We start from the raw sequence: 15,059 nt of genomic DNA on the forward strand, positions 1-15,059 counted from the left end.
CCGTGACGCACCGCCGCGCGGGGCCGCACGCGCGCGCCCAGCTCCTCCCCCTCCGCTGGCGATCTCCGCGCTGATAGGGTGGCTGCACTGCCAATCCGTGTCTAGGGCGGGGCGTGGATGGGAGGTCTGTCCAATGGGCTGGTGGACGGCGGGGCCAAGCGGAGCGGCGCGGAGCAGGTAGGGGCGGCGGGGCTGGTGTTCGCCCGGGGGCAGTTTCGCCGGGCCGGGCGGTGCTGGCTGTCGCTACCCGGCCGTGCAGCACCGCGAGGGACCTGCCCGTGCTGCCCTGCGGCGGTCGGCGCGCTCGGGCCCTGGTGCTCGACCGGGGGTGCGGAGCTCTGTGCCGGCCCGGGCTGCCCCGCCGGGCGGGCAGGGCCAGGCCGCCTGTGGGGAAGGGCTCCGGGTGGGTGACCGCTGCTCTCTCCCCTCAGCCATGGCCGCCCCGTGGGAGGACGTTCTGTGCGACACGGCGGCCATCCGGGAGGCAGCGCTGGTGGCCGTGGACGCGGCGCTGCTGGCGGGGGTGCTGATGCGGACCGAGGGGCGGCCCAACGCCTCGGATGTAAGTGCCGGAGCGGAGTCACGGGGCGCGTTCGGTCCTGGCCGGGCTGTGAGTCAGCACGGCCGGAGGGGCGTGGGAAGGAGCCGCCTGCCAGCCCCGGCTGTGCTGAGCCCTCCTCAGTGTGCCATGTTTCAAGGTTGGAGCACAGTGGACCTTGGGGGCCCTAACTCTGCCTTACGGGCATCTCCCGTGTGAGGAAAGGCTGAGGGAACTGGGGGTCTTTAGTTTGGAGAAGAGGAGACTGAGGGGTGACCTCATTAATGTTTACAGGTATATAAAGGGTGAGTGTCAGGAGGATGGAGCCAGGCTCTTCTCGGTGACAGCCAGTGGTAGGACAAGGGGCAATGGGTGCAAACTGGAACACAGGAGGTTCCACTTAAATTTGAGAAGAAACTTCTTCCCAGTGAGGGTGCCAGAGCCTGGCCCAGGCTGCCCAGGGAGGTTGTGGAGTCTCCTTCTCTGCAGACATTCAAACCCGCCTGGACACCTTCCTGTGGAACCTCAGCTGGGTGTTTCTGCTCCATGGGGGGATTGCACTGGATGAGCTTTCCAGGGTCCTTCCAACCCCTGACATTCTGGGATTCTGTGAACTCGCACCCTGTCCTGCTGATGAATGCATCTCCCAAGATCCAGCCCTGTGATACAAGTCCCCTTTTCCAAGGCGGGAGGGATAGATCTGGAAAAGTTTGGGAAGCCACCAGCCTTGTGTGTGTGTGGTGCTGGGAGTTCATCCCTCTGCCAGCCTCTCACCACCTGTATGGTCCTTTGAACCAAGGGAATGTCTCTTGGAGGGGCCTCTTTTTTGGTGTGCTTGCAGCTACAAGTCAGCTTTTGCTTCATAGCTGGGGCAGGGTGATGGGGACGGGGTGGCCAGTGTGTGGAATTATCTCTGGTGAATCCCAGTGTCCCTTGGCTTGTGTAAAAATTGAAGTGAATTGGGAATTTCTCTCTGATGTAATATTTTGGCTTTGAGGGTGGCCCTGTGCCTGAGCTGTGGGGTGAGCCAGGGATCTGGGGCTCATTAAGCAGGGATCAGAGGAAGTGATTCTTATGGCCAAAACCCAGGAGTGGCAAATTCACCTTTTCTCCAAAACTGAGGCATTTTGGAGACAGTGCTCTCCACTTAAGGTGGAAACAGAGCATCCTTCAGAGGGAAGTGTTCAGCTCAGCTGGAGCTCTGGAGCAGCTGTTCCTGCCTCCGCAGCGCCCACCAGACAGCTTGCAAAGTAAAACCCTCGAAAGTCAGGAGTCGGGGGGTGGGATGTGGCCGTGTGTCTGTCCAGGGTGTGCGAGGGGGCCTGGGGATGGCTTGAACCTTCAGCCAAGTGGAGGAAGCACATCTCTAGCCTCGCTTAAACTGCATAGTCCAGGGTGGGTTTCCAGCCCTGTGGACCCTTGTGTCGAGACCTGACTTCTCTGTTGCTGCGTTCTTGTTTACAGGTGGTGAATTACGCTCCCTTCACACTGCTCCCGTCTGCAGTACCACGTGCCCTGTTTGAACAAGCGTATGCTGTTCAGCAAGACTTTAATCTGCTGGTGGATGCTGTTAGCCAAAACAAAGAATTCCTGGAGCACACTCTGGCCAAGTAACTTTGTTTCATGTTGCATTTTAATGAAATATTTTAAATGCTATTTATTGCCCTGCAGGCATTCCTACCTTCCAACCATTAATGTCCTTCAAGCTGAGGCAGGCACTCCTGTCCTCTGCAGGAAGTGTCTCCTTTGCTGCATTATATGTCCTGAGACTGATTTCCGTCAAGCCTCTGTGCTTTGAGGTCTCCTTGGGCCTCAGAGGATGGGGTATCTGGTTGACACCCTCCAGTGATCTTCAGTTTTTCCAATGTTTCAAGTTTGTGAATTTGTTAGCCCTGGGCCTTAAATTCAAATCGCCGAAGGCTTCCTTGAGTCCTAGATGTAGTAGTCTGTTTTGGTCTCACTTTGCATCTGCCTGTGGCTCTCTGGTAACCACCAGCTCTGATGCTTGTTTTGAAGAGAAGGTGTTTGTTCTTTCTCCCACCTCTACCTCTGATCAGTCACCCCATGTCCCCTCCTTTCCCATCCACATCAGGAAGGTGATGGGCAAGCTCTGGGTGCTGGAGGACTCGTCAGTTCTGGCTCATGAGCTCTGCTGGATTTGTTTGTGGCTGTTGCCCTGTGCTGGCGTGACCATCCTTGTGGGCCCCATAATCCGTAGGGCTGATGCTTCCGCAAAACCCATCCTTGCTGCCTGTTCTGTGCTGCCCATGCAGGTGCTGATGGCTCACTGGCACCAGGACAAAGCAAAGGAGACTGTTTTCCAGCCTCGTTCTTGTTTTGCTAAAGTCTGACCCCTCCGGGCTCTCAAAGCTTGTGCCTGTTCCAGAGCTGGCTCCACCCAGAGCTTGTGGGGGCACGTTTGTACCTCTGGTTGAGGAACGTGGCGCCTGGGGCTTGTGTGCACTCAAGTGTCTGCCCTGTGCTGCCTCTCACGCAGTGTTTCAGGGCAGCTCCTTGGAGGTGCTGCTCACAATCGGCTCAGGAGTTCAGGACCCTAAGAAAAGCCTGACCTGCTCTAGCAGAGGCACCAAAGCACTTGGCACCATGGTGCACAGGATTTGGAGCCTGACAGGACAGGGGGAATTTGGTGAAGCTTGTGAAGCTTCTTCTGTGAACTGTGTGTGCAGGCACAGAAACACTTCTGATTTCTTTCCTGTATTTGCAGAGTTCTGTTGCATTTCTTTGCTTTTGCTTGTCCTGTCTCTCTGCCCTGCAAATGAAAGTCACTTCTGCACAACGGTGCTTTTTCTAGAGCGGCTGTGCTGAGCAGGCTGACTTTGTGTTATGGTTGTGCACTGCGGCCCCTGATGACGAGTGCGTTCATGGTGAGATGCTTAACACTGCTTTGGGACTTGGTCCAGCCACAGCCCTGTTATGTGTTGTTAGAATGTCCCCATAAGGTTTTTTTTCTGGAGAGGAATTAATTTTCTTGTTCCTCTCTGACAGCATAAGGGGAGCTGATCTGGTCTGTCTTTCTCTCTAGCACCATCAAGGTAGATGACTTCACAGCTCAACTCTTCAGAATCCACGCGCAAGTTTTGGAGGAGGGCTTGGCTCAGGTACCTCGGCGGGACCCACGTGACCAGCAGCCGTGTCCCTTTGTGCTGTGGTGGGATTGCCTGGTCTCTGCAAGCTTGTTTGCTGCTGTGAGCTTTGAACTGTCCCCTAGTCAGGCTGGTCACTTCCTGTGCTATGATGGTTACAGCCTGTGAACTCAGGACTTTGCCCTGTTTGGCAGTCACACCCTTTGGTTTGTGCTGCTGGAAATTCAGGCCTTGACTGGGAGGATTTAATCTGGTTTGTCTTTGTCCTCTTGGACCCTTGGGGGAGCGCAAAGATGTGTGCTGTGTTGGGACCTGTGCTGGACAGACTGTCCCTGCAGAAGCTCCTTTACTCTCATGAGTGTTGCTAACTCCTCTGGAGCACTGAGAAGGGCTGTGCGCCCTCAGCAGTGGCCAAAGCACCCACGGGCATGTCTTGCAGAGATTTTTATCAAAATTAAAGCAATTGGATCTGCCTTGGGAGGATTTTGCAGGGAGGTCATCAAAGGGTTTGCAGTTAAAGGCAACAGGAGAACCCGCTTCATGTCCCTTCTCTCTCAGTCTGTGTTTCTAGGCATAAACCGCTCTGATTACATGTTTGACTATGGGGTGGATGGGACTCCGGCTCTGAAGCAGATAGAAATAAACACCATTGCTGCCAGCTTTGCCGGCCTCACCTCCCGCACTGTGGCGGTCCACGGGTAAGGGAGCCTCTCCAGCCTGTGCTGCCGGGCACTGCAGCAGCTGTACCGCCTGGCCTGCTGCGCTTGGCATTGTGTGCTCTCCAAACTCCTCCCTCGGTCTGGTCGGGGTTGTCATGCCATTTACAGCTTTTTTTTTTCTCTTTTGTTCCCCAGGCAGGTGTTGAAAGTGCTGGGCAAGTCTGAGGAGGCATCGCGCCTGCTGCCCAACAACCCATCGAAAGGGCTTGCCGCAGGTATTGCGAAAGCCTGGGAGCTCTACGGGTCGCCAAGGTAGGGAGAGAGAGAGGAGGTGCCAAAGGCTGGTTTGTCTGGTCTCGCTTAGGGCTGCAAGTGTTTGGTTTTGAATTTGTGCTTTCTGAAAGATGCCTGTGTGCTAAATGAGCTGTTCTGGAAAAGCCTGTGGCACCCTGGGAAGAGCAAAGGGCTTGTCTGGGTGCACAAGGCTGCTGTGTGCAGGGGGGGCATAGAAGAGTTGTGTGTGCTTCAACCCTGCTCAGAGCTCGCTTTTCCTCCTGCCTTTTCCCATTGTGCTGATGCCCTGCAATGGTTTGATGATGATGCAGGATTGGTACTTTGGTTTGCGTGCTGCCACTTAGAGATCAAAAGTTGGTGATTGTGGGTGCATGTGGAGTGTTTCCAGGTTTAATGATGTCCCTGGTATCTCTTGCAGTGCTGTGGTGATGTTTCTAGTGGAGGAAGTCCAAAGGAACATTTTTGATCAGCGATGTGTAGAAAACGAGCTTTGGAACAGGTAAAGGCTGAATTTTCCTGGGATGGGGAAGGAAGGAGACCATGCAGTTTTAGAAAAGGGAGGCAGAATGAACTTCTGCTGGGTTGTGGTGTTTCCCTTGAAGCAGCTCGTGGAGCATCTCCAGGCTCTCCAGAGGGAACAGCGTGGTGGGGGGAGTGTAGGAGCAGGCCATGGAAAGACGGGGGTGTGCAGAATCTGTTTGCCTTTTAGTTTTCCACCTACTCAGGGATAAAGTCAAAACACTTCATAGTTTCTGGGACTGTGAGAGGGCATGTCTTGGTATGTAACAGGGCAGCTTGGACTTGTCTCTGTGGTCTGTTGCGCAGCTATCTCCAGCGTTCCTTCGGTGCCTCCTGCCAGGACTCAGTGCCCACCTTTGTCCTCATACCTACCTCCCAAAACCTCTCACAGCTCTTCGCTAGAATTACCAGCAGCCATCAAAGCCTCTGGTCTCCAGGGCTGATTCCTCACTGATTTTTGTGCCTGTGTGGTCCTCAGAGCCACACCAGTGGTAACTTTGCTGTGGGCCAAGTCTCTTAGACAAGACAATAATGAGCAGAGCAGAGTTAATAAGTGTCTTGCTTGCTCTGCGACTTGCAACTGGGCACAGGTTATCTCATAAATGCTTAATTAACAAAGCTTCAAATTGTGAAAGATCTGGGCAAAGCAACGTGGCAGTGGAGCAAAGGACTCGAAGAAGGAGGTGTTTTGCTGAGGTCTGGCCCCAAGCCTGCGCTGGAGCGCTGGGAGCTGTATTGCAGCGTCTCCAGATCCGCAAGTCCACACTGCCGCTCTGTGGAGGAATGACTCTAAAGCATATTTATAGAGAAGGACAGAAAACATGCAGGAAATCACTTGTCTGACTGCAGCTCTTGCCTTTGAAGGCAACACTGAGTAAATCTGTTGTGTAGGGTAGAAGACCAAACTATTGACTTCTCTTAGAAATACTTTAGGAGGTGAAATGTGAGTATGCAGAAATCCATGGTTTTTATGCATGTGTTCTGCTTCCTACAATGTTTAGGCTGGAAACGTAAGATGAGTGCTAAAAACAGGAACTGTTTTGGCCTGTAGGATTCTTCTGGCTCTGTAGCACAAAGCCTGAGGTTATTTGTGCAGAAGCCTACAGATCCTCCTTGCTGCAGCCACTAGCTCCACTTGTGTTCCACCTCAGGTGATTATGCCCAGCCTGGTGACTCTCCCACTCCTCTCTTAACAGGAATATTCGGGTCATCAGGAAGCGATTCAGAGATGTGTTTGAAAAGGGGTCTCTGGATGATGCCAGGAGGCTGTATATGTGAGTATGAGCCAAGGTGCGCGTTCCTGGCTGTATGTTGGGCACACAGGGCTGTAAATGGGAATTTTCAATCAAAGCTGGTGGTGTGTTTTGAGTGTAAATAGTGACTTTCTGAGAAAGCAGTTCTCTTCCATGCTCCAGCATGCTGCTTCCGTTTAGAGGTGAAATGATTGTGCTTTCGCAGTGTTGTTGGTTTTGAACACACTCAGCATCTCGCCTGCACCCTGTGGAGGTCGGGACGTGCAGGTCACAGACCCAGCTGCTGGCAGTTGGTCCCAAGTGTGATGTTTGTCCTGTTTCCAGGGTGATGTGTTTGGAGCTGTACAAGCCTAAAGGATTGATATGGTTTCATGCCAATGTTTTTTTCTGTAGTTAGGCTAATTTTTCCATGGTTTGACCTTTGGTGCCTCTGCTGTGTTTAATTAACGAATGTATTTGTCATTGCCAGACAGTTAAAGTGTGTCCACTGTACTTCCTCCAGAGCTTCCTCTCCCCTCACTGACGAACACCTTTACAATTAGACTGCCTGGCTGCAGACAGTTTCTGTGCTGTTCTTCCTGACCTTGGCAGTTCGTGTGGCCGAAGCCTGGGAGTGTGCTGCTGTGGCTGTGCTGACAGCCCTGCCCTGGCAGGATGGTTTGGTGCCTGGGCAGGTTGTTGAGGTGCTGTCCTGCCTTGAATTGCCACCCTGCTTCCTCCCAGCTTCAGGAATCTCCCAGGCCTGGCTCCTGGTGGCAAAAGCTACCAGAGGAGGCCACAAAAAATGATGAGAGGGCTGGAACAGCTCTGCTGGGGGACAGGCTGAAAGAGCTGGGGTGTTCAGCTGGAGAAGAGAAGCTCTGGGGAGACCTTATTACAGCCTTTCTGTACTTAAAAGGGGCAGATGAGAAAGACGGGGACAGACTTTATAGCAGGGCTTGTTGCAATAGGACAAGGGGTAACAGTTTTAAACTAAAGGAGGGAGATTCAGGCTGGACATGAGGAAGAAATTATTGCCCCTGAGGGTGGTGAGAGCCTGGCCCAGGTTGGCCAAAGAGGTGGTGGGATGAACCATCCCCCGAGCTCCCCAGCACCAAGGGGGCTGCAAGGGCGCTGGGGAGCTCTGGGGCTGACCTGGTTCTCTGAATGCTTCTGGTCTCTGTTGCAGGGACGGCCAGGAGGTTGCAGTGGTGTACTACAGGGAGGGCTACGTGCCGCAGAACTATGACCAGCAGGTCAGTGCTGACTGCTCTGCTCCAAGAAGCTGCCCGTTCCTCAGGGGTATCTGTCCTGTCCTGGATGGGTTAGTCCTGTGCGCTGATGGCACTGGGCAGCAGTGACTCTGCAGTGCTGAGGGTGTCCCTGGCACTCACACAATAAGAAAATGAGTGGTTTTCTTCTCCAGTAACTACTTGTGGTGACCTCTTACTAGAGCACTGAAATGCTTCTGTACAATATAGGTTAACAGAGGGATTAGCACCTGCTTAAAGGGTTTAGGCTTGATCCTACAGATAAATTTCTATCCTCTGCTAGGACTACTAAGCTGCAGGTAATAATAATGGTGTTGTCTGAAGGTGGCAGCACTGGACAAGCTGGGGAGGGGAATCAGGCGATGGCTGTGGACTAACCTGGCTGTGCTGTTACTGGAGGTGCTGGGAAATCTGTGTGTGCATGGCTGCTTGATCCTGGAGTGCTCTTCCCACCTGCCATCCCTGCCAGGCAGGTAGGGAGAAGGCAAATTGGATGTCAATAACTGAACAGGAAAGACTAGAGAAAAACATTGGGGTTGTTGTTGTTTGGGTTTTGTTTTTCTGACTGGACGGCTGCTCTCTTTCTGTCTCAGAACTGGGAGGCACGGTTGTTGCTGGAGAGATCAAGGGCAGTGAAGTGCCCTGACATTGCTACCCAGCTCGCAGGCACCAAGAAGGTGCAGCAGGAGCTGAGCCGGCCAGGGACGCTGGAGAAATTGCTGCCCGGCCGTGCCGAGGCTGTCGCACGGATAAGAGCAACGTTTGCTGGACTCTACTCCCTGGACATGGTGAGTGTGAGCAGAGCTGGAGCAGGAATGAACATGCAGGCGTGTGCTCGGCCTGCGTGATGTTCCTCTTCGGTTAAGAAAATGAGAAGACTTTGTTGTGGCCTCAGGGGAACCCTGTTGATCCTGCTCAGAGGGGACCGTTGAGGAGCTCCTGCTCCTCTCTGATGCTTTGCTCTTGCCATCGTTTCCTGCCAGGGTGAAGAGGGTGACAAGATGGCTGCTGCAGCTATCGCTGACCCTGACCGGTTTGTGCTGAAGCCGCAGCGAGAAGGTGGAGGTATGAGCTCAGTGGGCCTGTGTGGGTTTTCACCGTGGTTCATGCTGTATCCAGGAGAGGCAGTAGCTCTGTGATGCTTCTTACACCTGTGCTGAGGGGTAAAAGGTGGGGTGGGGTGGCCGGTGGCTGCTTGTAGCCATGGTGACTAGTCATGGCAATAAAACTGCTGCTTCTGGAGGAGCTCCTGAGGCCCACAGCTGGGAGCCCAGGCAGCACGTGGGAGGCAAAGGCTGGGTCTCTTGGGACCAATGACTTCTGCTGTCCTGGGAAGTGTTTGATCTGCTGTTTGGTTTTGTTTTGTGTTCTGCCAGGGAACAACCTCTATGGTGAAGAGCTCAGGCAGGTTCTGGAGAAGATCAGAGACAGCCCTGAAAGAACCTCCTACATCTTAATGGATAAGATCAAACCACAGCCAGTGATGAATTACTTGCTGAGGGCTCACAGTCCCCTGCAAGTGTCCGAGTGCATCTCAGAGCTCGGTATTTTTGGTGTCTACGTCAGGTGAGGAACGTGCTGTGTTATGGGGTGGTTTACTCCAGCTGGCACTTGGGTTGGGAGCATTTTCTTCTCTGTGCTGTCTGAGCACAGCAGCAGGGCCGGTGTCTCTGGGGACATGGAGGTGCAGGGGACAGATGGGACCATTGAGTCTCCACCCCGTCAGCAGCTCTGAGCACTGTGTTCATATGCTGAACTGCTGCTCAGTACCTGCTGAAAAACCACAGAGCTGGTGCTGGCAGTTACTGGTGTAACATCCATCGGGAACTGGTGTGTCTTATCCCTCGTTTCTGGAGGATCTAGACAGAGCTGCACGCTTTCCTGAAGCCCTCGTGATCTCAGAAATATCTGAAGGCTTAACGTGGTTGTGTTCATCCCTAAATAGCTGCTGCTTTTGTTTAAAACACTCTTGGGGCCATAGAAATGTTCCCATAGGTTATAAATTAAAGGACTTCTCATACAATTTTAGAAACAAATGTACTCCTGGCAGCATTCACAACCTGACACTGAGGAAGGGCCCTGGTGGGCACAGCCCAGGCGCAGCTCTGTTGTCTGCAGAGACCCAAGAACTCTCTATTAACCTTGGGGCTCTCACACACTGGTTTCTTGCACTGTGGTAGAAATGCCATAAGCTTTCTGGGCTGCAGGTGCTCAGTTGTCCTTTTCTTTGCAGACGGGGCAAGGAGATGGTGATGAACGAGGCCGCCGGCCACCTCCTGCGGACGAAGGCGATCGAGCACGCAGATGGCGGGGTAGCGGCGGGGGTGGCCGTGCTAGACACCCCATACCTGGTGTGAGGAGGCGATGCCCCATCCCACCCGCCTTGCTCTGCTGCCTGAAGAGCTGATCTGCCGCAGGGACGTTCTCCTTAAGGTGCACTTACCAAGGTCTGACGTGCTGGGGACTGTGAGGACGGACTGTGTGGATGCAACTGCTCAAATGCCCTGCCTGCCAGCCCCAGCTTCTCTTCTGCAGTTCCCCCTGCAGGAAGAAAGGGCCCTCTTGCTCTGCCTGCCCTGTGCATATCCCAGGACTGCATTGGTCTGGGTGCTCCCTTGGGGTCCAGCCTGCGGGCAGGGGTATGTACAGCAGTGCTCAAGGGTTGATGTACCACAATAGGCACTCGTGCTGTTCCCAGTTTTGTGCTCCTTGATGCTGCGTTATTTCTGGAGATGCACAAACCCAAAGCCTATAGAACAGGAGGAGAAAAGTGGATGTGCAAGTAACAGCCTTCAGCTGTGGGATTTGTCTACCAGTGCCTCAGTGCTCTCCAGGCTAATGAGGGTAGCCCAGCTCCACCTGCCCATAGCTCCTCCTGCCCTCCTTTAGCTGCTGCCCCCATTCCTGCTTTTCCCTGTGGATCCTCAGTGTTCCTGCACAAGAAACAGCTGCCCTGGTGTAATTTGCCCAAGGGCTTCTCTTTGTTTTCACTCATCCCAACCAGTGCCTCTGTGCTACACAGGGCAGAATGCAGCTGGCAGGGCTGAATATGCTCCCACTGCCTCCTGCAGCCTTGTCCAACACATCCCCGTGGGCTGGCACCAGAATCCTTCGATGATGGCGATGGACCCCTTGTGCCAGGGGTGTCCCATTGCAGATCACACACGAATAGTGTGTCCCACCTGCTCAGCCGCAGCACATACAGCCCAGGAGCAGTGTCAGTAATGGTCCTGCTGGGACACAGGACTGGGAGCTTCGCAGCAGGGAAGCAATGGAATTGTGGGAGAGCCTGGGTGGGCACAGCCCCAGCTGCTTCATACTGGGACCAGCACCAGTGAGATGTGTCACCCTCTGGGTTTCATGACTCGGTGGGAACAGCGCAGCAGTGGAGGGACAGGAGTGCAGCCCGTCCATCCCATGGGCTATTGCCTCTTCTTCCAGCCCTTCTTCCTCCTCTGCCAAGCAGTCCAAGAGGAAACATAAAAGATGCACCTCGGCAAAGCACCTGGGCAGCCTCCAGCTCTACGCTCTCAGTGACACCAGCGAGGAGCAGCGTTAAGTCCAGTGTTTCTCAAACGCGAAGGGGCTGATGACAGATCTGCACCTTGCTGGGCGCGTTGCTGCTGTTGCTGTGTGGCAGCGCTGCAATCTTCAATCTTTCACCTTGGGAAGAGTTCAGTTCTGTAAGTCTGGCCGATTCTGTGATTCCCGTGGCCTTGGTTTGCTGGCAGGGGGTCTTGATTACCCCCAGCCAGACATTAAAATGTATGTGCAATCTGAACGCTCTTCTTGTGCCCGTTTTTTGAGCTTCTGCCTTTGGCCCAGCACAGCAGCACAGACCAAGTCACTGCCTGTACATCCCAGACCATGAAAGTGTTGCGCTGGCAGTAACCTACCCTCCCCATCCCCAAAAGCCTCCCCCCGTTACAGCACATCCAACAGCAACATCTGAGCCTATGCAAATGCTCTAAGCCTGTTTCCTTTAGGTTTCCTTGATTTTTATTCCATTTTGCATACAATTCTGGCTGTTTCCAGCCAAAATTACATAGCCAACAAAGAGTAACAGGGGAGGAGAGATGATGTAGGAATCCTTGTCAAGGATGCGGCACAATCCAGTGGTACAGAGCCTGGGGAGCGTGTGGGACACTGGCACACACAGAGGTAAGAAGTGAGAGCTGGGACTTGGACAGCCGCCCACCCCAGCGCCTGCAGCCCCTGCCCTGAGCAGCTGCCTCCTCCCTTCCCAGCCCAACCACACTCAGCTCAGTTTGCAGGTAAAGCCCACGCGTTGGTACGCACCAAAACAGCCGTTGCGGCAAGTTTTAAAGCCCACTCCTCCTTTGGTTTAAGTGCAAAAATCAAACAGTTCACATGCAATTTTCATACAGACATTACAAAGAGGTATCTGTCCCAGCACAACCCAGGGCTGGGGTTAAATGTAATTAATTTGAAGAATTGCTCTGGCAGTACCTGTGTGACGTGCAGGCTTTTGGCTCAAGGCTTTGGTTGTTTTTATTTCCCTTTCATGATTATAAAGCCGTATCAAATTTAAACAAAAACTAGATTTTTCAGTTTTTTTCCTGATGGGAAAACATGACCTAGGACTAATGCCCTACCTGCCTTGCTTTGCTGTAGCAGTGGCTACAGTGCACCGTAACCCAGCGCCCGGTTTGCCCACGAGGGGAAAGGTGCCTTGGCTGGGCTTAGTTTCCCTCCCTCCATCCTTGGCTACCAACAGCACCCGCTCCTGCACCCGGCACTGACGGGAGCATCCAGCGCACAGCCCCAGCTCAGCGGGAGCTGGGAGAGCAGAGCAGGGGGACATGGTGCTCCATGGAGAGTGTCAGACCCAGGCTGCTCCTCCTAGACCGTACCTGGCTCCCTGTCCTGCCCAGGGCCAGTGAAGGTCCCTGGGTTGCGAAAAACACACCAGCTGGCACCACGCAGTTAGGAAGGAGCAGATCTTGGTATCAAACTGCTCTAAAAACCTGTTTAAAATATGCAGCTCCCTTGAGCCTGCCCCGCTCCCTTCCAGGCTGAGACCTCTGCTAGCAAAGGGCTTGGGCAGTGGATGCAAGGCTAAAACTGGGCTATACGGTTATGGTGTGAGAGTGTTCTTATGTTCTCTTCCAGCTTGTGGCACTCCCAGTAGAAAAGGAAGCTTAGCTGGTGTGTGGGCAGCGGGAGATGAACCTCCCCTGCCTGCCTGCATTGAGTAACTCAGGCACCACTTCCCCTCCAAGCCCCTAAGTTCCTTCCCACAGTGTGCGAGGTGCCGCATACACTACATCAAGTTAATTAACACCCCCTTCCCCCCCAAAAAAATATTAAAAATCAAGAACGAGGTGCCTAAAAGGGAGGAGGACGAGCCCTCTGTGCATAAGGCTGAACCGCAGATATACGATACCCGTCTGGAACACGATGCACACGCTCCTCCAGGGCACAGACGTGAGACGTGGCTTCTCCAGACCCAGCTTTTCCCTCGTCTGTAACGTCCGTACATTTAATTAGCAGGTGAAGGTTTCCTTCCCAGGGCAGGCAGCGGTTATTCAAGGGACCTGCTCATCAGGACGCTGCTGCCGCCACAATTCTGCTCAGCAGGGACAGGTCACGCTGCTACTGTTTAGTGTCACATCTGCTCTTGAAAAGATGTTTTATGATGCCCGGGTTTGCTAAGGTGGAGATGTCCCCCAGATCTTGGTCATTTTTGGCAATCTTCCTTAATATCCGTCTGGTAATCTTTCCTGTAATGAAAGCCATGAAAGGAGAGCAGGAGTCAGGGTCTCCTCAGCATCCTCAGCAGGGGTGGGGAGTGCCCAGACCTGCGGCATCCGGCTTCCCCGAGGCTGCTCCCCCTGAATGTGAGTGGCCCTGGACAAGCGATTTATGGCTGTTGTCCTTCCACTGGCAGGAACCACTGAGTCCTCCCCAGCACCATCCCTGGGCCCCTTACCTGAGCGGGTTTTGGGCAGGCTCGGCGCATACTGGATGTAATCAGGCGTTGCTATCGGCCCGATCTTTTCTCTGACTGAAAGAAAAAGAAAAGAAATGTATATTTTCATAGTAGGCCCCAGGAGATACCACACACATCCTTTCCAGGTGGGATGACCAAGCTAAGACCGCAGAGCCCTGGGCTCTTGGCAACGCTGTGTCCGAGGCCCTGGGCTGCGGGAGTGGGCAGCAAGACCCGCAGTGCCAACAGGGCTACGAGCACATCTTCCAAAGGCAGAAGTTCTCATTTTTTCATTCTCTCCATGTTCAAGAGACCTCTAAAATGGCTACACTATGACCATTTTGGCACAGCAAGGACTGAATCACTGTTGGGTTCCTACAGAGAAGGGGTCTGTTTCATGTACTAAATGCTGCTCCCTGTTGTGGCAATGAAAGAGCTCCCTGGAGAGCAGGGCACAAACGCTCAGAGCAGCCGAAGGATCCCTGCCGCAGGTCGAACTCTGCCGGGAGAGCCGTGCCCACGCAGGACAGCGCCGCTGCACCGAAAGCTGCCGGCTGCCCAGCCCTTCGCGTGGCTGCCAGCTCCCAGGGGGCAGGGATGGCATCACATGAGCAGCTGAAGGCCAGGAACACTAATTTTAGTCTTTGCCAGCCGTGCTCTCTAATCAGAGGGGGCACCTTGTCGCAGTTGTCCCTGCTGCATTCCCCAGACTACACCAAGCACCCAGCCCTTAACCCCTCCATCACCTGCCCGGCACCGTCCGCCCTCTCCCTGCCGTGCAACCTCCCAACTGTTTGGCTGTTGCTACCTTGTTTTCTCAGCTGATCCGCCAGGTTCTGGGTGAACTCGTGGCCGTCTCTCAGGGTGACAAAGCAGTAGAGGCACTCTCCTTTCAGGGGGTGCGGGTGGCTGACGACCGCGGCTTCTGAGACAGCAGCGTGCTCGACCAAGGCCGACTCCACCTCTGCGGTGCTCAGCAAGTGGCCTGGAAGCGAGGAGAGGCAATGCTTTGCAAACCCACAAGTGTAAAAGGCTCTAACCTGCAGGTGTGAGAGCACCGATTTTGTTTGCTTGAGAAAAAGTAAGAGCTGGAGAGAGGTTTCAGCAGGGCAGGGGTTGGGCTGCTCGAAGGCTGCCAGGTATCGCTCCCCTGGCTGTTCACCCTCCCACCTTTAGGCTTCTTTAACAGTTCACAGCCACAGGATTAACCAAAGCCCAGGCTGAGAAGGGTTTGGTACTGGGAGAGCTGCCCACACCGTCAGCTGGAAGGCGCAGGGGAGGAAGGGGCTGGATCTGCAGAGCCCGTGACCCAGCGCCGTGCGCTGCTCCAGCTCATCGCCCAGGGAGATGAAATGATGCTCCACCTCCGTGGGCAGGGGCACAACTCGCTCCTGTGCTCTCTGCTCTGACACTGCACCCTGGGACTGCTCTCACAGAAACCCATGGGAAGGTGGTCAACTCCCAGAATGACCGTTTGGTGGAGGATCAG

General features: G+C 54.1%; 2 protein-coding genes across 3 annotated transcripts in view; one reads left to right on the forward strand and one right to left on the reverse strand.

The window, feature by feature from the left end:
- Positions 1 to 124: 124 nt before the first annotated feature.
- GSS (glutathione synthetase) lies at positions 125 to 10,202 on the forward strand. The gene is made up of 13 exons (XM_065850001.2): positions 125 to 177; positions 432 to 562; positions 2,003 to 2,148; positions 3,582 to 3,657; positions 4,201 to 4,340; positions 4,497 to 4,613; positions 5,014 to 5,094; positions 6,311 to 6,388; positions 7,536 to 7,602; positions 8,211 to 8,405; positions 8,601 to 8,682; positions 8,994 to 9,183; positions 9,851 to 10,202. The coding sequence occupies exons 2-13, from the start codon at positions 434 to 436 to the stop codon at positions 9,972 to 9,974; spliced, it is 1,425 nt and encodes a 474-aa protein (XP_065706073.1). The 5' UTR covers positions 125 to 177; positions 432 to 433; the 3' UTR covers positions 9,975 to 10,202.
- A 1,391-nt stretch (positions 10,203 to 11,593) lies between these two features.
- Positions 11,594 to 15,059, reverse strand: part of ACSS2 (acyl-CoA synthetase short chain family member 2) — a 33,063-nt gene continuing 29,597 nt past the window's right edge. For both annotated transcript variants that reach the window (XM_065849630.2, XM_065849631.2), the window contains 3 exons: positions 14,379 to 14,555; positions 13,571 to 13,645; positions 11,594 to 13,361 (listed from right to left, as the gene is read on the reverse strand). In XM_065849630.2, coding sequence (XP_065705702.2) covers positions 13,234 to 13,361; positions 13,571 to 13,645; positions 14,379 to 14,555 — 380 coding nt within the window. In that variant the 3' untranslated portion in view covers positions 11,594 to 13,233. The remainder of the gene's footprint in view (positions 13,362 to 13,570; positions 13,646 to 14,378; positions 14,556 to 15,059) is intronic.

This window comes from Patagioenas fasciata, chromosome 16 (genome assembly GCF_037038585.1).
Source record: "Patagioenas fasciata isolate bPatFas1 chromosome 16, bPatFas1.hap1, whole genome shotgun sequence".
NCBI lineage: Eukaryota > Metazoa > Chordata > Aves > Columbiformes > Columbidae > Patagioenas > Patagioenas fasciata.

Excerpts from the sequence above, each read along its gene's own strand:
- GSS (XM_065850001.2), top strand. The coding sequence starts at position 434 with ATGGCCGCCCCGTGGGAGGACGTTCTGTGCGACACGGCGGCCATCCGG. Across the intron at positions 4,614-5,013 it reads GAGCTCTACGGGTCGCCAAG|TGCTGTGGTGATGTTTCTAG; the intron begins GTAGGGAGAGAG and ends TATCTCTTGCAG. Across the intron at positions 9,184-9,850 it reads ATTTTTGGTGTCTACGTCAG|ACGGGGCAAGGAGATGGTGA; the intron begins GTGAGGAACGTG and ends TTTTCTTTGCAG.